General features: G+C 44.8%; 1 protein-coding gene across 4 annotated transcripts in view; it reads right to left on the bottom strand.

The window, feature by feature from the left end:
• SBF2 (SET binding factor 2) overlaps nucleotides 1-24,228 on the bottom strand; it is a 1,701,375-nt gene that overhangs the window by 380,366 nt on the left and 1,296,781 nt on the right. For all 4 annotated transcript variants that reach the window (XM_069223624.1, XM_069223621.1, XM_069223622.1 and 1 more), the window contains exons 26-27: nucleotides 10,438-10,636; nucleotides 1,288-1,484 (exon numbers count right to left, since the gene is read on the bottom strand). In XM_069223624.1, the coding sequence (XP_069079725.1) occupies nucleotides 1,288-1,484; nucleotides 10,438-10,636 (396 nt within the window). The remainder of the gene's footprint in view (nucleotides 1-1,287; nucleotides 1,485-10,437; nucleotides 10,637-24,228) is intronic.

The raw sequence follows: 24,228 nt of genomic DNA, 5'->3' as shown, positions 1-24,228 counted from the left end.
CCTACTCCACAAAATAATCAATTTACATAAAATGTCCACTGGGTGTAACATTGTTTACACTTGCCTCCCCAAAAAGCTCAATTTAAAAAGATTAAATAAAAGGCAGACACGATGTGCCCTCATCTATGTAAGTGTGACAACAGCGCTTAACTGGCTACCAGTCGAAGTTAGAATCAAACTGGAGGCTTTCTGAATCATCCACAGAGACTACTGGTAAAATACTTTAAAAAAGTATTGCCACACTACACTTCGTCCAAAAATCTCCACTGCTATTCGGGCAGGAAAAATACAGAGGTAGATCCCAGGTACTACAAGGTCCAAGACAGGGGAATGCCCTTAGTAAGATGTGAATGGAATCATATGCGCTTATGAAAACTCCTGAAAATGTTAACATTTGCACTATTTCTTCTAAATTGGCAGCCCACACTATGAAAGGCAGTAATTTTGGAATATCAGCTGAGGGCATCCACGTGACTGATCTGGACATGTTCTCAATCAATGTCCTATTTTCTTAAAATTAGAAATTTTTCCTATCATCTTTCCACTCCAAGGTAATGGTAAAGCTAGATGCACCACATTTTAAAAACCGTAAATGAGTAAATAGAATTTTGAAGGTAAGTTCAGCCACGTTATTTGGAAGCAGTGGTGCAAATTTACTCAACACATAGTTACAATCTAAGGTCAATTAAGGTCCATTTAATAGTATATGTCAAAAAATTATTTAGAAATGCTAAAGCACGGAAAAAGTCTGAAATACAGCGCTGATGTAAGACGAAACCTAAAGCGTTGAGCACGCCGCACTGCAGTAAGACTAGGTATACTAAATATTAGTAATGTAAAAAAGAATATAAAGCACAGCAATAAGACTGAATATAAAGCAATGATTTAAGACCAAACATAAAGCAATGACATGAGATCAAGCATAAATAACTGATGTGAGACTGAGCATGAGGCACTCATGTAAGATCATGTCCAGAGCATGTACATAAGACTGAGCAAAAAGTACTTACGTAGGTCCAAACATAAATAATTTATTTTAAAAAACGACCATAAAGTACTATCCATAGTGCTGAAAAACTGACCATGAAGCAATTAGGAAAGAGCATTAAAAAAAGAGAATGTGGTTGGAAGGAAAGTGTGTATGTTAAGATACCTTTGTGGACTTGCCAAATATTACAGACAACTGCACATTTTTACAAATTAATGCAAATCTGTACTTTAGAAATAGCTAAATTGGCATTCTATATCTGAAACAAGGTGAACAAATTGCCCTGGTCATACCCTCACCTGTAGTGTGCGTGTTCGGAGATTTGAAAAGACCGGCTACACCCTTTCCATGGAAAGCACCAGAGCGGAGCAGGACGGCATTGGTTTTTGAATTTTTCCAGCAGACCACTGGTAGTCGATTGTGTCGGTAGCATCTAGCCACCTTCTGCAAGCTGCCATCTTGGATAGATTGAGGTACAACTAGAAGTCCTGGATAACTGTAATAAAATGTAAGCTAGATGTACTATTAAAGAATATGTTCACATTGACATACAATGATCACAAGGCTTAGTATTGTGTCACGTATATTATTACAAGAAATAGTCCTGACAGTAGACTCCGTTTTGACCTCAAATATAAAAATAACCCAACTTGGTGGATGTTTTTGCTCGGTGATTAAAGATGGGTCACCTGCATTCTTGAATCAAGATTATTGGTCTTTCATAGAGAAAATGATGTTTGGATGCTTCTTGTTCAATTATCTTTTCTCTAATGACAGCTTGACAGTTGATACTGGGAGAGGAGTATAATGTAGGCTCCGAAGATTCCACTGCTTGCACAGTATGTAACAGCTACCCATTGTAGAGTAAATGCACAAAATACAGTTAGGGGGCACTGAATATGAAGTAAATACATTTTTATTTCAATATAATAAAAACCATCTTTTCCTATGACTCAGCTGGCATGAGTTTTATGACTAAAGTAATTTCTTCAGGGCTCAAGGTATCTCATCCTATTTCACTGATTTCCTTCTCTCTATGTGCATTCATTGGTTTAATAACATTTGTTTTGTGTATGTTCATGATAAATCCCAGCAGTCATTTCAAGGAACTCTCCCTTAAGATGGATTTGGTAACTGAATGAGTGTTTTAAGGCATGGTTGCATGTTTTTGTCATGAAATTTTAACAAACAATGATGTTAAATCAATGCAAGCAAATAGAGAAAGAAAACAATAAATTAGGTGTTTTGCTTTTCTCTAATGACCGAGCTGACAAAAATCTCTGGAATGAACTTCTTAATCCAATTTCCCGTGAGGGTAGAGATCTCTTTCTCAGTCGAGCAGGGTCATCGTCTTGCAGGCATGAGAAAGATGAAGCACCTGACAGGCCCTACAGTGATGTATTTTTAATTCATTATTTGCTTTGCATTCTAATATAGATGCATATATTTGCTGTGTATATTGCAGTGGAGTATCAGTTTGGTATGTTTTCATTTCATTGCTGTGACTATTTTTAAACATATGCTTTCAACCTGCTAATCTCCTTTTAGGAAACTCGCACAGTGAAATAATAAATGTCTTCTTTGGATTAAGAAGTGCATTCCAGAGATTTTTGTCAGCTCCGTCATTAGTGGAAAGCAAAACAGTCGGATGAAATATCTTGAGCCCTGAAGAAGTGACTTTAATCACGAAACTCTTGTCGGCTGAGCTGTACGATAATATGAATTCCGTTAAGATTAAATAAAGATTTATTTACTTCCTATTCAGTGCCTCCGACCTGTGTTTTGTCTGTTTTAACAATTACAGCCTAGAACCGGGGTGCTTATTTCGGGTGCACCTTCCATATGAAATGAGCACTAAGTTCCCTCCACAGGGCTTCATATTTTGATATAGCCTATTCGTTAGAGACACGTGCACTAGGAGAAAGCATGTTTCAGAACGTGTCCGTTTTGGATATCTGGCTATTTGTGATCCACACTAGATTACACAACTGCCAATAAACAATTTTTTTCTTGAAACAGTATTCCTAAGCTGATACCCACTACAATATATCTGTGTTAGAGTAGCTGTGGCAGAGATATTCTTAAGGCCATGAAATAGAAGCTACTAAGTGTGCAGAAGCCATCTATGTCTGAGGGTGGATCTTATCTTGAATGTGTGGAGTCATCTGATTTTAAAACGTGTTTATAGCCAGGTCCAGGTAAAGAAAACAGTCACATGACAAAAGAGGGATCTAAGAAGCAAAACCAGCCTACCCAGCAATATAGGTAGAGAGGAAGGTTTTCTAGACTGTCAGTCATTGGACAAGAAAATGAAAAATAAGAAGTCCACAGAAATCATCTTTTGGAAGATTTCTAATGCCACTTTACCTGAAGACTGCACAATTGTCATGGGCCTGGATATGTGCTAGTCCACAGTAACTGGCTACCATGATATTTTAGCTACAGCACCATAGCTTATCTACCATAATGATATATGTATGGCTTTCTCATTTGCAAGTTCTAAACAAACAGGTTACTTAACTTTGGTAACTCTTTCTGATAGAGAATTCTAAATACACATTCCTCATTTTTTTTTTAATATTGTGCAGGCGACAGACTGGATCTGGAAACATTTGCAGCAATACCTCTACACACCATTAGGTGGTACCGTGCGACTCCGCACTGATGCTGTTCCACTCCGGAAAGGAAGCGCGGAGTCTGTATGGGTGCCACTTCCGCTTGCTGTCAGCTCCTTTCTTTCTGTGCCAACTGAAGCTGATCTGGACCTACCTCTTATCTCTTTCAGGCGTCTATTACCCCCAAAAAATGCGCAATTAAACTGTCACCTTCCAACACACCAGGGGCCACATGTACGAATATTTGGAATTGTGGTTTCCTAATTGCGTTTCCTTGTAAATCGTAATTAGGGAATCACAATTCCAAATGTAAGAAACTCCATTATGTTTGTTTTGTGAATCCCGGTGGGTAGCAAATAGACCTGCCTCATTATTATTAATGACGTAGGTCACAATTTGCAACCCACCGGAAATAAAAAAAATCACAGGGATGGTGGCCAGCTTGTGTCAGCAGACTACCATGTCTGTGATTGCTTTTAAATAAAGCAATCTTTTTTTTTTTTTTTTTTAATCGCAGTCCACTTTCCTTAAAGGACAAAAGGCTGCGTTTAAAACGAAAAAAAAATGAAACGTTTCGGTCTCATGTTTGAAGAGTAGGCAGTGGTCCAAGGGACCACTGCCTACTCTTAAAAAAGTTTTTGCATGCCTTCACAAAGGGGAAGGGGCCCCTTTGCAAATGGGTTAGCACCAATTTGAAATTGGTGCTAACTGCGATTGTTTGCGACTGCATTCACAGTCACAAAACAATCATACATACCATTTAGATTTGGAATTAGGAAGGGACACCCTGAACACACCCCTTTCTAACACCGAAACGCAAAACCCAAATTCTGATTCAGTAACAAGTTACCAAATCGCAGTTTTGGGTTAGTACATCCCAAAAAGCATGTGCGACTAGAAAAATGCTTTGTACATGTGGCCCCAGGTTTTAAATCCAGAAAGTATTGTTGCAAGCAAAGGTCTGTGACAGATCCTCATCAGATTTGCCTGTGGTGGCCGAGTACAGTCATGACTAAAGCCTGACTGTGTTTTGATCAACCCAAAGGCCATATGGGACGGCAAGGTGAAACTCTATGTCATTAAGCACCGGAAGACTCCTTGTTGAGACTGGTACAAGTCTAAAGGTTGATTTCAGTCCCATTACCTAAGCCACAGGAGTCGATCCCAGGGTTGTCTGTCATAGTACTACAAACCTTTGGCTAAGTCAGAAAAAAAAACACAAAAAATCCAAGCAGGACTTGACTATGTCCCAGCACTCTCGAGCCCTAAGTAGGCAGAAGGGCATCCCCACTCTTCCTGATCTCACTCCAGAAGCTGGCTGACTTTGGAGCTTATCTCACAACCCGTTCCGGCACAACCTGAGATTCTGGCACCATCTGCAACACTGAGGCAGATCCAAGAGTTCCGCAAGGCCATGTTCTGACCCTTTTCATCCCATCTAACTCACTGTGAAAAAAGACTGGTGAGTTTGCCTTTCATGCCATTTGGACTCTCCGACACCCAGTGTGTGCCACCCCGGTTCTTGTACCGACTATGGCTCCTGCTCCACAATCCACACTGGTTCTTGGCGCATCAATGCCGATGCAGAAACCATTGCCAACAGAGGTCAATGTGGCAACTTTGATGCTACACCTGTTTCCATCGAACCACAACCTGTGTTTGACACCCCACCTCCACAAGGAAGATCCCACACATTTCTTTCCTGGTTTGGCCAATTATGATGCAGGTGGCAAAACTGGCCAACCCTACCATAAGGAACAGTGGTAGGATGACCTTCAAGAGGCCAGTAGCCCTGGCACCTCTCCTAATTCTGGCCTTCTTACTCCCCCATTTCCTGACAATGAAAATAGTGCTTCCTCAGCAGTGGTCATGCAGAGGGCAGCCAAATTACTCGACCCCCAGCTTCTCACCTTAGAGGTCAAATCAAATGTCTTGACACAAGTTCTCCATCCAGTGTAAACCTCTACTGAGCCCCTCCTACCTTTTAACGAGACACTAACTGATACTCTCCTAGGGGCCTAAGCAAATCTTTTGTCTGGGCCCCCAGTAAACCACCAAATTACAAGAGGGCACTGTCCTGCGCTAGGTTACCCTCTATTTTTGCCTCAGCTATGGTACAAGCATCTACTAGTCATACAAACTCATATACTTTTGCAGCTACTCCCCCTGACAGAGACCTGTAGGAAGAAGACATTTTCTTCCACAGTTTGGCCCTCAGGTCCATCAATGCTAGTTGCCTGCTGGGCTGCTCTTTCCGCTCTCTCTGACATTTGGTGGCTTAAGTCCTTCCAGATGTCTTGGAAGGCCTTCTCCCTGTTCTGACCCAAGCTACACAGGACGATCATGATAAGGCCAAATGATCAATTCATTGTGGCCAGGACGATGCTGAATCCATCAGGTAGGACATTGGCACTAGTGTTGCCTGGCTGCGGTCAATTCGTTTTTTCAGGTGATGTCCAGTTGCCCCCTTTGGACATGTCTTTTGACAGGACTAGCCTTTTTGGGGCCAAACAGATTCCACTCTGAAGCAGCTCAAAGAGTGTATGGCCTGTGCTTATCTGCCCCACATCACCTCTCGTATCAGCCCTACAGTTACTTTTGTGGTTTTGGCAGAGGTACCCCATACCAGTGGCCAAAGCAGCCTCAGCAAGATGCCAGCAATATTGTGGCACCCACCAACCCCATGGTCAGGGTCTAGGAGCCAGACAGACTACTGCTCTCCTGTGGCCCCATCTGCATAACCCCCTTATAGCGTGGCCTTAGTGGAGCACATCGGTCTGGTTGGAGGCAAGGTTGCTGCGTTGGCAGGCCATAACATTGGACAGGTGGGTCCTGCGGCTTGTTGAGCATGGGGGATACATTATACCCCTTCATAGCCACTTCCCTGCGCCTTTCACTGACACAGAACCTACGGACCGAGAACCATCAGTCCGTCTTACGGCAGAAAGGACAAACCCCCATGGCCAAAGGGCTATCAAGAGGATGTCTGTGCCAGAAGTGGGTCGTGGTTGTTATTCCTGCTACTTTCCAGTAGGGATTCACCCTAATTTAGACTTCTGCCCTCTCAGTGCATAAGTCCAGAAGGACAAATTCAGAATGTTCACCCTGACCAGATCTTGTCACACCATGATGCTGGAGACTGGATGGTGGCACTGGATCTGCAGAACATTATTTCAATATTCTCATTCTGAAGGCCCATCGGTGCGGCAGGAGCATTTTCAGCTTGAGGTGCTCCTCTTTGGTCTCACAGTGCCTTCTCGGATGCAAGGGCAGACAAACTCAGCTACAACATCAGCAGATCACAAATGGCCGTTGTATCTGTAGGTGGTGCAAGGACTCTTCCGCGAATAGGAATAGTCTTGGTTCAATCTATTTGCCACGGAAGAGAACGTGTAATGTCAGCAGTTCAGCACATTGCTGTTTGCACCACATCTCTCGCTCTTCGTCGTGTTCCGCTTAGGGTGGAACTCCAGACTTTTGTATGCCTTTCTATCACTACCTCTTCTGCCAAGAGGTTCTGAAGACAATTAATCCCTGACTAGGACCAAGTCATCCTTGTGGCCCTGGATTGGGCACAGACAGTATGGTATCCACAGCTCCTGGGCATGAGCGTCCTTCTTCAACCAGAATGCAACTCCAGAAGGATCTACTGCTGCAGCAATGGGGCAGAGTTCTGCACCCAGCCTTCGCAATCTCCACCTTCACCATGCCTGAAGACTGAGCGGCAACAGTTGAGCACCTTCTACCTTCCTCTGGAGGTGGTTGATGTCATCTCGGCAGACAGGTATCCCTCAACAAAAACGATATATGCCTGTCATTGGAACAAATTTGTGGCTAGGTGTGGCTAGGTGTGGCACCTGGCAGATACAGCCTATAAAGGAAAAGTTAACTGACATTCTGTGGTTTATTTTGTTCCTTGCCTGGTAAGGCTTTGCTCTTGGTGCAGTTAATGCGCATCTTACAACTCTTTAAGCCAGTTTTACGGTGGCCAGATGAGACCTCATTGTTTAAATCACCAGTTGCAATGCATTTTTGAAAGGCATACCACATGTTTCCTCCCTCTCACTTTGTCATGCCACAGTGGGACCTTAAGTTTGTGCTTACATATTTGTTGTATACTTCTTTTGAGCTGCTTGACAGCTGTCCGTTGAAGCTTCTCCCTCAAATGATGTTGTCCCTTGTTGACAAAACATCGGCAGTGTATAAGTGAGCTTCAAGCTCTTTGTGTCAACCCACCCTACACCACCTTTTTCCCAAAACTGTGTCTACAGATGCGACCATCCTTCTTGCCGAAATTTATGATGCCATTCCACATCAGTCAAACCATCACCTTGCCAATGTTCTATGCTCTATCTCAACCCTCTAAAGAAGAGTTGAGATCACATCACTTGGACCCCCAAACAGCACTGAGTTTCTACATTAATCGTACCAGAGACCACATGGTAGATGATCAGTGTGGGTTTCTTTGGAGCAAAAAGAAACAAGGTCTTGCAGAAGAGGACCACCTCCCGAAGGATTGTGCTCTGCATTAAGATCTGCAATGCACTGACAAACAAGTAGACTCTGAATGGACTGCAAGTTCGTTAAACCAGGGCCAAAGCTGAGTTGGCATTCAAAGTCCCTGTCCTGGACATCTGCCAGACAGCTAAATGGGTGTCAATCCCTAAGTTCAGAAGCATTATTGTCTGGACAGCCAGGTTCGCCTAGAGGGGTATTTTGCTCGCTCAGTCCTCTGGGACATTTTGGTTTGAGTCCATTCACAGACCTACCTCCACATAGGTACTGTTCTGGTATCTGTTGAAAAGGTGAGGAATGTGTGGGTAGAAGTCGTCATCAGAAGATCAAGTTACTTACCTCGGTTATGCTCTCTGTTGCAGAGACTCTACCTAACCGCAAATTCCTCATTGACCACCCTATCTTGACGTTCTGCGCACTGAACTCTACCCATTAATAATATCCCAAGTCTAGGAATGTGCACATTGGTCACAATCAATTTGTCTTGAGGTTCTACATTTGGGGGCACAGACAGCTTTGAAACCAACTGAAGTTAGAGCATGGGAGTGGCAAGGATTTAGACTCCATGTACCATTTACATAGCGGAACAGCATCAGTGTGGAGCCACACAACAACATGTAATAAAAAGCAAAGATCCTGCTGAAAAAGTTCCCGGATCCAGTCTGACGCCTTGGGAATATTCAAAATTTCCATAAACCAGTGGTCAGATGGAGTTACTACCAAAAGCGTTACTGAACGTAAGCAACTTGTTACTTTAGAACTTACATATGAGTTAGCCACTCATTTATTTTTAAGGTAGATCAGCTTTAGTGCTGAAGCTATAATATCATGTTGGTCCACTGTGGGCTAGCCTAAATCCATGTCCATGCAATTTTTGCAATATTCAGGTACACTGGCATTAAAAACATTCCAGAAGATTAATTATGTGGCCTTCCTATTTCTCTTGTTTTATGACTGACAGGCAAGGAAATCTACCTCTCAACCTATCTTGCTGGGTCTGGTGAAATTGTAACCTAGCTCTAGCTACCACTTGCGTCATGTGACATTTTTCCAATCCTGAGGCTGGCCTTAAAGTGTCTCTTTGTGTGGACAAGGTAAGATCCACCCTCAAACACAGATGTCTCCTCCACACTTAATAGCTTATGTTTCGCTGCCATAAGAAGATCTCTGTTCATGTGGACCTTCAGAATAGCATGCAAAGACAAGCATAACCAGGGAGGAACTACTGGCTATAACACTGCAGTGGGACTCAGGTTATGAATTCTGTTTCAAGAAAAAAATGATTACTGTCAGTTGTTTAATCTAGTGTGGGTCACAAGTAGTCAGATATCCAAAATCAGCCACGTCTCAGACATGTGTTTTCCAAGTATACTCGTCTCTCATGCCTATGCTGTACAACAGTATGAAACCTTACAGAGGGAACTTAGGTGCTGATTTCATATGGGAGGTGCATTCAAAGTAAGCACCCTGATCCCTAGGGTACAATTGTTAAACAGACAAAATACTTCTGAGGTACTGAATATAAAGTAAAACACAGAAACATTTACAATGCATTTTTTCATCAGGGGATAGAGTATGAACCAGACCATCAATAACAAAGAGGGCTCATCTTAAGCAATTTCTTCAATGTCACCAAGTTTATAACTTCATCAGTCTAAGGGCGAACCAATGAAAAGCACATTATAAACAACAATGACTACGTATCCACCTAGAAATATATAAGGTCTCCACTGTTAATGCTATCCTAATAATAAAGGGCACTGTAGAACTTGGCCATATTAGTCTTGTTAGAAAAGCAGGTTTACGTGGAGGTACTTCTCTGTGTTTTTTAAGTAATAGAGGTGAGAATCTAATTATAGGATTGGTAGTATTATTGAGTAATAACGAGCTCCGTTTTTATTCACGACTATGTGCATGATTTGTTAAAGTCTCCTTACTATGTAGCACCGGGATACTCTCACAGGTGACAAGCAGCGCTCTACAAATCAACCTTACATTACATCACTGAGCAGTTAACAGCCCTATTATTTTGTGCCATATTTGGACAGATTTTCAAGTGTATGTTTGAATCTGATCAAACAGGTTGAAAATTAAATCTGCAGAGGAGCTTGTGAGAACATTATTAGCATAGGAAATAACACAACGTAATCCACACCTTTCTTCTCCCATGAAAGAAAATGTACCTACTTCTTTTCCACTACTCTAAAAAAAAAAAAAAAAAACCGACCTTTTGGCAGATAAATTGTTTCGTTCAAGACTCAGTAAGGGCTCCACTGTACACCTCCATTTCGAATCTCAAAAAAATCAAGCAGCGGTTACCTTCTGCAGAGGGAATACATCCTGTTCACTGCAGTAATCCGGAACTGTTCCGTTTTTAAACGGGAAGAGCTACCACTGATGGTGCCAAGAATTAAACGTTGATAATCCCTGAAACATGCTCTCTCTAGTAACTGCTCCATCGTTGACTTCTCAGAGGCTTTCAGCGTTGTACTTGTGGGTAGTTCACTGTCATCTGAAACTGTGAATGATGAAATTTGTAAATTCCTATTCCAGTGTGCACTACACAACACAAATCCCTATATTATTTTATCAACTACAAAGAATTAACAATAATAATTGCTAGTAAGCAAACAAACCACAGCCTCTGCTTAATTCTAAGTGATAGGAGCATAGATGAGTTAAATTATTCATGCAGGGCATAGCAATGGCTCAAATGACTATTTTCCTATTGCAGCGACTGTTGCTAAATATGCGTAAGAATTAAATGTATAGTATAGATTTCCCACATTTTGTCCACTAAAACATGAATAGTTGTACTTGTCTATCTGCAAGCAGCCTTCATTCATTCATTACTGACACTTGAACGAGATCCCCTGTGGATCGAGTATTGTAACAAGGCTCGAGGTCCAATGGGAAGCAATATATCATAATAACTACTGGTGTGGCTTCTGGAAGAGAAAATACTGTGGTGACTGTTTACACAACAGATACTTTTCAAAACATATTCCCCTTGATTTCAATACAATCAAAACACACAGCACATAAAGGAGGGAATTTCCGTAATGGCAGTATGTTATGTTATTTTATTTTTGTACCGCGCACAGCTGCCCCAGCAAAGGGGCGTCCCGGCGCTTTGAGAAGGTAAACACAACACAGCACTAAAAGCGGGCAAAAGAAGACAAAACACAACAGATAAGCTTAGACAAATAAAAAGGTCTTAATAGCCCGCCTAAACTGAAGGAGCTCATCAATGGCCCGGATTTGTGGAGGAAGAGAATTCCACCAACTCGCTGCCAGGACTCGAAAAGAGCGGCCCCCAATTCTGCTCAGCTTAAAGCGCGGAACCACTGCTAAGTTCTGGCCTAACGATCTAAGAGTGCGAGAGGGAACATAAGGAATCAGCAATTTCTCCATGATTTGCGGGGAAGTACCCTTTAAGATTTTAAATGCAAAACAGAGAACCTTAAATCTAATCCTCTGCTGCACAGGGAGCCAGTGGAGAGAGCGCAGAGTATTGGACACCGAACATCGCCTGGGGAGACCAGTCACCAGTCGGGCCGCAGCGTTTTGAACCCGCTGGAGCCGCCGAAATTCTGACTGGTTTATCCCCGCCAGTAGGGAGTTGGCATAGTCCAACCTAGACAGCACTGATGCTTGAACCACCAGCTGTCTTGCAGGTGCATCAAAGAATTTGAGGATAGGCCGAAGTCCTCTGATGATGCCATAGCAAGAAGCCGCCACCTTCTTGGTATGACAGATGAAACTCAGAGAAGAATCAAACCATACCCCCAAGTTTTTTATCTCTGTCGCTGGGAGGGGAGTCACACCCAACTCCGAAGGCCACCATTTATCATCCCACAAAACCACCTGTTTACCAACCACCATAATCTCCGTCTTTTTGGTGTTTAACTGGACGAGTTGGATTTCATCCAGTTAGCCACTTCCCGCAGACCATCACAAAACCTGGGAGCCTCCAGGTCTGAGTCCCCACTCAGTGTGACCGCCAGCTGCGTATCATCTGCGTAGGATACCATGGTTAGGCCCCACCGCTTGACGACCGCAGCCAACGGTCTCACATACAGATTGAAAAGGGTGGGACTCAGTGAAGACCCCTGTGGGACTCCCTGGTCTAACGGGTAGAGTGACGACTTACCGGGCGGGATCGCCACCTGGAATGACCTATCCATAAGGAAGGAACGAAACCAGTGCAAGGCGGAGCCAGAAACGCCCACCTCCTCAAGACGCCGAATCAGAATTCCGTGCGAGACCGTGTCGAAGGCGGCACTAAGATCTAATAACAACAGTGCCGCCGTCCGACCGGAATCCATCACGGAGCGCAGATGCTCGACCATCGAGAGGAGGGCCGTCTCCGTACTATGACCCGCGCGGAACCCGTTCTGGGTAGGATCAAGAATGTTAAACCTACCAAGGTGGTCTGTAAGAGTGGCATTCACATGGGCCTCTACCAGATACCTCGTTACCGAAGGTAAGTAACTTGTTCATCTGATAGAGACTTCTAGCTGCAGCTTCCTTACCTTAGAATAGATACCCAAGCTATAACCTATGGCGGTGGGTCTGAAGGAGATTTTTACACCAGAAAGTCTTGCAAAACAGACTGGGCAAAATGCCCCTCTCTTCTCACCTGACTATCCAGGCAGTAGTGTTTTGCAAACGTGTGCAAAGAAGCCCACGTTGCAGTCTGACAGGTGTCCACCACCGGTATGCCACGTGCTAACGCAGTGGTAGCAGTTTTCCCCCTAGTAGAATGAGCTCTCAAGCCCTCGGGAGGCTGCTTCTTTGCCAAAGCGTAGCAGATCTTTATACAGAGAACGACCCAGCGTGAAATGGATTGTTTCTGCACTGCCCGACCCTTCTTTGCACCAACGTACCCCACAAAGAGTTGGTTGTCCACCCGGAACTCTTTAGTGCGCTCTTTTTGGGTCCAGCCGATGGAGATGCTCCTCTTCCTTAGAGGGATGCGGTGGTGCAAAGAAGGTGGGCAGGGTGATATTTTGACCCAGATGGAAAGTGGTCACCACCTTGGGGAGGAAAGAGGCACGAGTTCTGAGAACCACTTTTTCAGGAAAGATTGTGAGATACGGTGGTTTTGATGACAAAGCCTGTAGCTCACCAACTCTTCTGGCAGATGTAATTGCCACCAAAAAGGCTGTCTTAATAGTGAGCAGCCGAAGAGGACAGTTATGCAAGGGCTCGAAGGGAGCACACATAAGGAAGGTAAGAACCAAATTAAGATCCCACTGGGGTATAACGAAAGGCACAGGCGAGAATAGATGCACAAGCCCTTTCAAAAACCTTTGTACTATAGGTGATTTAAACAGAGATGGTTGATCGGGCAACTGAAGAAAAGCCGATAAGGCTGCAAGATAGCCCTTGAGAGTCCCCAAGGAGGAACCCTGCTGGGTGAGAGACAAAATAAACAAAATGATGTTAGACAGAGAAGAATAAAGAGGATCAATAGACCTCTCTGAACAATATGAAACAAAACGTTTCCATCGGCAGGCGTAGATCGACTTAGTAGAGGGACGCCTGGCTGCCAGAATGACATCACAGACCTCAGGAGGGAGGTCATAAACCATCAACTGTCGCCGCTCAATCTCCATGCATGAAGTCGCAGAGTTGACAGGTTCAGGTGGAGAACCTTCCCCTGCTGCTGCGACAGAAGATCCTCCCAAAGAGGCAGCCTGATTGGAGGACCGATGCTCATTTTGAGAATCTCTGGATACCAAACTCTCCGTGCCCAATCCGGAGCCACTACGATTACTTGGGCCCGGTCGTTCTTGATTTTCTTGAGAACTCTGGGCAGAAGTGGTATAGGCGGAAAGGCGTACAGGAGGCCTGAACTCCACTCGCAACGAAAAGCGTCGCCTAGCGATAGCCCCCTTGGAAACTCCAACGCGCAAAACTGCTGACATTGCGCGTTCTCTGCGAAGGCGAACAGATCTAACCAAGGCTCTCCCCACTGCTGAAAGAGTCCTTGCGCCACCTCCGGATGGAGACACCCTTCGTGATCCTCTAAGCATTTTTGGCTGAGTTTGTCTGCTCTGGCGTTCAGAGAACATGCCAGGTGTTGAACCACCGGGGTCATGCCCTGCTGTTCCAGCCATGTCCAGAGACGTAAAGCCTCTTGACAAAGGGTCCACGACCCCACACCGCCCTGCTTGTTGCAGAACCCCATTGCGGTAGTGTTGTCCATGAACACCTTCACCACCTTCCCTTTCACAACAGGAAGAAATGCTTTTAATGCTAGCCGGATCGCCCGAAGCTTCAGCAAGTTGATGTAGAGGCCGGATTCCGCCGTAGACCAGTGACCTCTGATCTCCACCTCCCCCAGACGGCCGCCCCATCCCAGAAGTGACGCATCTGTCAGTACTGTTAGATTTGTTTGGGGAAGGGAGAGTGGTCTGCATTTGACCCACTCGCAGTTCACTAACCACCACTGCAGATCTTTTGCAGTCCCCTCCGAGAGCTGAACCTCGTCGGTAAGATTTTCCTGATGCTGTGTCCCTTGGAACTTCAGGTCCCACTGCAGAGCCCTCAGGCGCCATCTGGCATGCTTGACCAACAGGAGGCAGGAAGCCATGAGTCCGAGCAGCCTCAGAGTCTGTCTCACCAAGATCCAGGATAGAGGCCGAAACATCGGAATCATAACCTGAATATCCTGGACCCGCTGATCGGGAGGATAAGCCCGATACTGCACTGTGTCCAGAACAGCTCCGATGAAAGTGAGCTTCTGAGAGGGAGTCAGGTGTGACTTTTGCACATTTATAGTGAAGCCCAGCGAATGCAAGAGGCCTGCCGTCGTCTGGAGGTGGGTGACTAGAGCCTGGGGCGTAGGAGCCTTCAACAGCCAATCGTCTAGGTAGGGGAAGACTAAAATCCCTGACCTGCGCAAATGAGCTGCCACCACCGCCATCACCTTTGTGAACACCCGAGGGGCACTGGTGAGACCAAAAGGAAGCACGGTAAACTGAAAGTGCTTGTGGCCCACCTTGAACCGCAGGTAACGCCTGTGGGCTGGCAGGATAGGAATATGGAAATATGCATCCTGCAAATTCAACGCTACCATCCAGTCTCCTTGGTCTAGGGCAGACAAACCCTGAGCAAGAGTGAGCATCTTGAATTTCTCCTTCCTGAGGAAGAGATTGACGTCCCTTAAATCCAAGAAACGGTGAAGGCCTTTGTTCTTTTTGGGAATCAGAAAGTAGCGGGAATAACAACCACTGCCTACTTCTGATATTGGGACTCTTTCTATGGCTCCCTTGGCCAAGAGAGCTGCAACTTCCTCGCGGAGCAAAGCTAGATGGTCCTCCATCAGCCATTCCTATGTTGGATGGATAGAAGGAGGAAAGACTGGAAGGGAAGTGAGTAGCCCTTCCGTATGATCTGCAGGACCCACTTGTCCGTGTTGATGGAAAGCCAGTGAGGGAGATGAAAACGAATCCTCCCTCTAAATGGACGGACATGATCCCACAGAACCACACTAGGAGGGATTGGGCGCAGTGGAGGGGGGCTGTGTGGCGGCCGACCTCTGGCCAGACCCTCTGGGTCTGATGGTACCACAACCACGTCCTCTTCCGGGATGCTGTGAAGCCTGAGGACGGTGGCTGAACTGTGGCTGGCGTGGTACAACACCCCTTCCGAAGCCTCGAAAGGAGCGAAAGACAGTCTGCTGTCGTGCTGGCGCTGAAAGGCCCAAGGATCTGGCCGTGGCTCGAGAATCCTTGAACCTCTCAAGCGGGGAGTCTGCCTTTTCGCCAAAAAGGCAGGAGCCATCAAAGGGCATGGTCATCAAGCTGGACTGGACATCCCCTGAAAAACCAGTAGAACGTAGCCAGGCGTGGTGACGTAGGGCCACTGATGATGAAATCGCTCTGCCCAGCGAGTCGGTCGTGTCCAAACCACACCGGATCGTAAACTTGGCTGCATCTCTCCCATCCTTGACAACCTGTGTGAGAGTGTCCCGTACACCCTCCGGGATCTGGGGCAGCACCTGTGCCACCGTATCCCATAAAGTATGGGAATAACGGCCCAATAGGCAAGAGGCATTTACGGACCTCAATGCCAGGCTGGTGGAAGAAAACCTCTTCTTCCCAAGCTGATCCAGACTCTTGGATTCTCTATCTGGGGGAGCGGAAGGGAAGGCACCACGGGAAGTAGAGGCTTGGACAACCAAGCTCTCAGGAGTGGGGTGTTGTGTCAGGAAACTAGGGTCGCTGGGAGCGGGTCTATGGCGGCGGCCGACCCTCCTATTCACAGGAGTCCCTGTGCTGGGTTTGGACCACGTACCCAGAAGTACGTCTGTAAGAGTCTTATTAAAGAGCAACAACGGCTTAGATGTTGACACCCCCGGCTGAAGCACTTCTGTCAGGATATTCGTCCTGACTGGCACTGTAGGCAAATCTTGGTCCAAGACCTCAGCTGCCCTACGCACCACCATAGCGAAAGAAGCACCCTCCTCCGTAGCCACATTAGGAGGAGAGAGCATACCAGAATCTGGAGACGTGTCCAGTACACTGGCCTCCCCTAGATCCTCATGCCAGTCATGTTGCAATCCAGATTCTAAAGGGTCCTCAGACCCCTCCCATTCCTCTCCTGCGTCTGGCTGGTCTAAATAATGCTCAGACAATAGTCTGGGCCGAATTGGCACCGTCGAATTCGACGTCGCTCCGGCTCATCCGGAATAAGGATGGGGCTGCCACAGGTTGGCACGGGTGACGAATCGTCGGCGTCAGACCCGGTGCCGAAGGAGATCGATGATGAGAGACCAGCGCCGGTCCGGATCTGGTATCGGATCCTGGGGTCCCCAACAGCGCCGAGGCCGAAGCCACCGGCGTCGAATCCGAAGGGGCCCCTGCTGACCCCGCGGGGCCCGAAGACCCACCCGAGGGTGCAGCCCGCTCAAAAAAGAGACGCATGGCCTCGTAAAACTCTTATTTGAGCAGGAGTCGATCCGGTCCCCGGAAAGGGGGGAAGAAGCGGAGTTGACCCTGGCGACCGCTCCGCAGAACCGCGCTCGGAACATCTACATTCCCTAGATGCCTCATCGGCCGACGGGCGTGGCGAAGACAAAGTCCGCTTGGACTTCTTCTTCTTCTTGTGCCTCTTACCTTCGGATGACCTCGAATGCGAGGAAGAGGACTTGGGGCTCCGCAAGCGGTGCCGCGACCTCCTCCTCCTGCGGGACCGTGACCTCCGCGGAGTCGCGCCGACCAAAGACGAATGTTGGGCCGCAAGAAGCTTAAGGGATCTCTCCCTCAAGGCCTTCAGCGCCATGGCCCGACAGTCGGAGCACGAGGTGGAATCATGGTCCTTCTCCAGGCACCAAAGACAAACTCGGTGCGGATCCGTCACCGACATGGTGCGATGACACGAACCACACGGCTTGAATCCTGTCTTTCTCGAAGACATGACTTCAAACAGTCGAAAAAGCGTCGACAAACCGTCGAAGCAGGGTAGCTCTTTCCAAAACTGCGCTTAACCGGCGCGGAAGGAAAAGAACAGATGTACGCGTACCGAGACGGCATTTATATAGACAACCGTGATGTCATAGATGGCTCCAACGACGCCGACGACGCACGCAGAGCTGGTCGACGCACGCGGATCCGAACGACGCCGCCTGACGGCGCGCACGCAGGGGTAATGCTCAGAAAAAACTCCGGATTCGAAGCGGACGCCAGGGAATTCTAAGGTAAGGAAGCTGTAGCTAGAAGTCTCTCTCAGATGAAACAATCCACCTATCCAAATAAAACCAACTTTCCATCTTCCAGCTTAGGTCCAACGGCTAAAATGGGCACAAACAGAAATAGAAAGAGTTTAGGAGCTGCAAAGTAGAGAGACCGGGCAGCTACTCAATTCCATCATGTTTCTACCGCTGAATCAACTTAATTTCCAAAATCGGATTTGGATAGTTTAAATCTGGAGACTGTGGAAGTCTATCAGTCATGAAGGGGAAAGATCAGGACACATCAACATGAAAGGAACTAATAGGGGTATGCTGCATAATTATTTTTTTTTACCTCTAAATGGTAAGTTTTCTGGGTGGATTTTGCTGCAGGCCATGGCAGGATCAGAACCACTGTATTTTGTATAAAAAACTCGGCCCATCACTTCATTTAGAGAGCTGATGTCGGAGTAAGTTTACTTGATGGGTTAGCAGGGACCAACACCAGATCTTAATGGAAACTGCTTCAGGGTCCCTACATGGAGTTTTAGGTGTTTCTTGTCCAGTGCCCACACTTTATCGATAGTGAACAGTTCACAGAAGGCCAAGCCAATGAACAGAAGCACCTGTTCTCACTCATCACTAAATAATTTATGGATTCTGCACACACTCAGTCTATATCCTAATGAAGCCAGAGAGTTAGCGGCTTCAACCCCAACTTTATACTCCAAAACAATACTTAGCAGGAGAGAGGAATGGTAGTGGAGGCTGCAGGTACCCAAGATGTGTTACTAACTTATTAAACTAGGTTATGGAGGTTGTAGGAGCCCTCACCCTGTTCAAATTATTTAAACGATCTGGGGCATGGTGCCATCCACCCCCAATACTCATCTTCCTTTGACATATGACTTTTGAAGCAGCCAATGAAGGAAATGAGCAATATGAATGTGTTTTTATTAATTAGAAAATAATGTTCAATCAATTAACAAAAATAATGTTTATTTACATCAGTCTAATTAGCATACCTAGGCCATAAATTTAAATTACTGGGCATCAGCGTGCTCGCACGGACATTCATCTTAGATTTGTTGAAGAAAATGTGGCTTTTGCGTGAACACGTTTCTAACATGCATGTTTCTCTTCTGTGCTTTTCCTTTTCATTAAACAGACAGAATGAGATTACTTTAATGGAGTTTTCTTGTACTGAATAAAATGTATTTGCCTATAAGCTTAACACCCAAAACTTGATGGGGGGGGAATGTTTGCAGTTTGTCTAAACACTGGCAATTGCTTGGGGTAGCTTTCCAACCCACTGTGTTTTTTGCCCACTGTGCCACCTCAGTTTGAACACAGTCATCTGCAAATTAGTCATGACCCTGCTCCAATAGGAACAGTCCAGCCTAAAATACCAGGCCCGAACTGGAACGCAAGCAACCCAAGGCAGGTTTCGCCCTTATTTGGGGCTTGCCAGTCAGGTGTAGGATTGTTCCTATGGCACAATGATCACAGGACCCATGTCTAGGCATAGCCTTGCCACTCTGGGCAGTACATCAAACACACAAAAGGAGATGGAAGGAATGCTTGCAATCTGTGTAACCACTGTCAATCACTTGGAGTAGCTTTCCAACCTACTGTCTGTCTTACCACCATGCCACCTCACTTTGCACCCAACCAATATCAAATCAGCCTTGACCCTACTCCAACAGAACAGTCCAGCCTGATCTGCCAGGCCAGGTCTTCCCCGAACTGGAACACAAGCAACCCAAAACCAGTTTTGCTCTGACTAGGGCTCGTCGGTCGGGTGTGACTTGGTTCCAGTGGCAGAGTGAGCACAAGACCTACATCTTGGCATACCCCTTGCCACATAGGGTGGTACATCAAACATACAAAACAGGATGGAAGGAATGTTTGCAATTTGCCTAACCACTGGCAATTGTTCAGGGTAGCATCCCAATCAATCATTTTTTCCCCCACCATGCCACCTTAGTTTGATCCAGTTATATGCAAATCAGTCTTAACCCTATTCCAATAGGAATAGGCCGGCCCAAACTGCCAGGCCAGGTTCTCCACGAACTGGAACATAGGCAATCCAAGATGGGTTTCATCCTGACAGGGGCTGATCAGTAAATTGTAGCTTGGTTCCAGTGGCACAGTGAGCATGGGACCCACATCTGGAAATTCCCTTGCCAATTTGGGCAGTACCTCAAACAACAAAAGATGATTGGAGGAAAGCTTTCAATTTGTCTAACCACTGGCAATCACTCAGTTCAGTATTCCAGCCCACTGTTCCTATTCGAACAGGGTCAAGGCTGATTTGCCAATCGGTAAGGTCTAAACTGAGGTGGCATAGAGTTTAAAAGAACACTGGGTTACAATGCTACCCCTGCATGACTGACACAGGTTAGTCTTATTGCAAGCAACATTCCATCCCCTTTTGTGTGTTTGTCTTAGGAGGAAGCCATGTTGTGATGTCTCATATGCTGCAATATTCAAGGCCTTTTGTCTAGGCTTTGAGACACAGACATTCATAACATATTATTTGTTAAGCTACATAAGCACACTAACAGATTCTTTATTTCCTATGGCTGTAATACATTTTAAATGTGCAGCAAACTAGACGTTTACGAGATGCAACTCATCTAATACATCTTATGTTTTTCAAAAGTAAATGGTTAATTCACATCTATTAATCTAGCAGTATTATGTCACTTCACACCATGCAGAGTGTGTGGTTTTTCACTGTCTGAAACCTATAAAATGTATCTTTTCAGGGAGATGTGCCAGAACATTTCCTTGCTTCCCTATTTAAAGTCTGCTATTTGATTTTATGTTTAGAACTTTTGCTTGTTTTTAAGGCAGACTCCACATTAGTGTGCTTGCTGATTTATAGACGTTTTGGCACTTTCCAGTGGGGTAGACTTCATATCATTGCTCTTACTGATTTATATTTACACTTTTCTTACTTACAAACTGAACAGATTAAGCCAGATCATTGCTGAACTATATTATTTTGTAGCTAATTCTCTTATGTTGTGACGACTTGTAATTGGCTTTATTTTTCAAGCATATTTATTGCTGATTTGAATCTGACTATTTTTACCTTCTGTAATGATCCTTATGCGTATTCAAAATCTTTATGGTTTTGACTTCGAATTTATTTTGTACTGCCTAGTTTCTTTATTTGCACAAGGGCTCCTGTCCTTTGGGACTCACAGGGCCGATCCTGTGAATTGACCCATCAAGTGTATTAGTGAAAAGAGCCAACAGCAGCAACCTGTATTATAAATGATACATTGGCAATTCAGTTACAAAAGAGTTGGACAATAAAGGTACCCATGAGAAATATGTTGCTACTGGTGAAATGGGCAGGAATGAATGATTCTACTGGGGAAACCATGGATTTAAATGTCTTGCACCAATCACAACAACGTACAATTTTAGATGTAGAAAAACACATTTGTAGGTTTTCAAAGTGAAAATGAACAATGAGTCTCAATAGCACCCATTGCTTCCACATCAAAACAGAAGCGCCTGCATTGGGAGGACGGTGTGAACATTATTCAGAACAGAAATATATAGATGTAATAAATCACTAATGGAACTACTTCAAATTTTCAATCTAAATGTCATGCTAGCTCACGATTCACAGCTCAGTAAAATAACTGAAGACAATAGATGTATGGTGTTTTGTCAAGTTGCTATCACAAATTTTAACTCTCAATGTCTTTACAGATACTATTTGCAAGTATACACTCTCTTGAGGTGGGGTAGTAACATGCAAGTATACACTCTCTTTCGTACAAGCCAACATTTTTAACTACTTAATTGCAACTCTTAAGCTTGAATGGTGACTGCTCAAATAAACTTTGTGGACTGGCCAGGATCCTGGTTGGTGCACGATGTTAATTTGCTATGCAACATCCATATCGCACTTTTCAGATACAATTACCCAGTTTGTGACACATGAAGAGAATATCTGGATAAGCCTAGGAAGGAACAGTATCACCCAAAGTGAAAGAATTAGCTAGTCACTATTTCAGCAAGGCCTTACAAATTTCAGTTATAGGTATATTCCCCAGAAAGGCCATTGTGGCGCCTTTTTTCCTAGTGGAATGTGCTTTTGCTGTAATAGGTAGATCTCTTTTTGCTTTGATATAACAAGTTTGAATACATTTAACTATCCATCTGGCAATGCCTTGTTTGGATATAGGATTACCGGCATGAGGTTTTTGGAAGGCTACAAACAATTGTTTTGTTTTACGAAATAGTTTTGTCCTGTCAATGTAATACATTAGTGCTCTCTTTATGTCTAATGTATGTAAGGCTCTTTCGGCTACTGAGTCTGGTTGTGGAAAGAAGACTGGGAGTTCCACTGTTTGGTTTAGGTGGAACGGCGATATGACTTTTGGTAAGAATTTGGGATTTGTACGTAGAACCACTTTATGTTTATGTATTTGTATAAAGGGTTCTTGTATAGTAAATGCTTGTATCTCACTTACTCTTCTAAGTGATGTGATAGCTATTAGAAAGGCTACCTTCCAAGTTAAGTATTGCATCTCACAAGAGTGCATGGGTTCGAATGGTGGTCCCATGAGTCGTGTTAATACAATATTAAGGTTCCACAAAGGTACTGGTGGTGTTCTTGGAGGTATGATTCTTTTTAGCCCCTCCATAAATGCTTTGATGACTGAAATTCTAAAAAGCGATGTTGAATGTGTAATCTGCAGATAGGCAGATATTGCAGTGAGATGTATTTTAATTGAAGAGAATGCTAGCTTAGACTTTTGTAAGGGTAATAAGTAGCCTACAATGTCTTTTGATGAAGCATGCAGTGGTTGAATTTGATTAGTGTGGCAGTAGTAAACAAATCGTTTCCATTTGTTTGCGTAGCAATGTCTTGTAGTGGGTTTTCTAGCTTGTTTAATGACCTCCATACATTCTTGTGTAAGGTCTAAATGTCCAAATTCTAAGTTCTCAGGAGCCGGATTGCTAGATTGAGTGATGCTGGATTCAGGTGTCTGATCTGTTGTTTGTGTTGCGTTAACAGTTCTGGCCTGTTCGGTAATTTGATGTGAGGTACTACTGATAAATCTAGCAGTGTTGTGTACCCTTGTTGGCGAGCCCAGGTTGTTGCTATAAGTATTAGTTTGAGTTTGTTTTGACTTAGTTTGTTTACCAGATAAGGAATGAGTGGGAGAGGGTGAAAAGCGTAGGCAAATATCCCTGACCAACTGATCCATAAAGCATTGCTCTTTGAATGAGGGTGTGGGTACCTGGACGCGATGTTTTGCCATTTTGCGCTTTCTTTTGTTGCGAATAGGTCTATTTTTGGTGTTCCCCAGCGTAGAAAGTAATCTTATAGGATCTGGGGAGGAATTTCCCATTAGTGTGTTTGTTTGTGATCTCAACTTAGATTGTCGGCCAACTGGTTCCGAATGCCTGGGATGTATTGTGCTATTAGGCGAATGTGATTGTGAATTGTCCAATGCCAAATTTTCTGTGCTAAGAGACACAGTTGTGACGAGGGTGTCTCTCCTTGTTTGTTTAGGTAATACATTGTTGTCATGTTGTCGGTTTTGACAAGAATGTGTTTGTGGGCTATCAGTAGTTGAAATGCTTTTAATGCTAGAAACACTGCCAACAGATCCAAATGATTTATGGGCAGTTGTTTTTGTTGATTGTCCGATTGTCCCTGTATGCTGTGCTAGTTGAGGTGTGCTCCCCACCCCATCATGGAAGCATCTGTTATGATCACGTCTTGAGGCACTGGGTCTTGGAATGGCCGCCCTTGGTTTAAATTTATAGGGTTCCACCATTGAAGCAGGAAGTGTGTCTGGCGGTCTACCAACACTAGATCTTGGAGTTGACCCTGTGCTTGTGTCCATTGTTTTGCCAGGCACTGTTGTAAGGGCTGCATGTGTAATCTTGCGTTCGGGACAATGGCTATGCATGAAGACATCATGCCTAGAAGTTTCATTACAAACCTCACTTGGTAGTGTTGGTTTGGCTATATTTTAATGTTATATTTTGGAATGCTTGTACCCTTTGTGGACTTGGAGAGGCAATCGCTTTTTGTGTGTTGTGTGTTGAGTGTTGCTCCCAAGTATTGTTGTATTTGGGATGGCTGCAGATGTGATTTTTGGTAATTTATAGAAAACCTTAGTTTGTGTAGAGTTTCTATAACGTATTGCGTGTGAAGAAGACACTGTTGTTGAGTGCTGGTTTTTATTAGCCAGTCGTCTAAGTATGGGAATATGTGCATGTGCTGTCTCCTTATGTGAGCGGCTACTACTGCAAGGCATTTTGTGAATACCCTTGGGGCTGTTGTTATCCCGAACTGTAACACTTTAAATTGATAGTGTACGCCGTGTATTACAAACCTTAAGTATTTTCTGTGGGAAGGATGTATGGGTATGTGAAAGTAGGCA

The sequence above is a fragment of the Pleurodeles waltl genome, chromosome 3_1 (genome assembly GCF_031143425.1).
Source record: "Pleurodeles waltl isolate 20211129_DDA chromosome 3_1, aPleWal1.hap1.20221129, whole genome shotgun sequence".
Lineage (NCBI taxonomy): Eukaryota > Metazoa > Chordata > Amphibia > Caudata > Salamandridae > Pleurodeles > Pleurodeles waltl.
The sequence above is the reverse complement of the archived record's forward strand: the minus strand, read 5'-3'. Positions and strand labels throughout refer to the sequence as shown.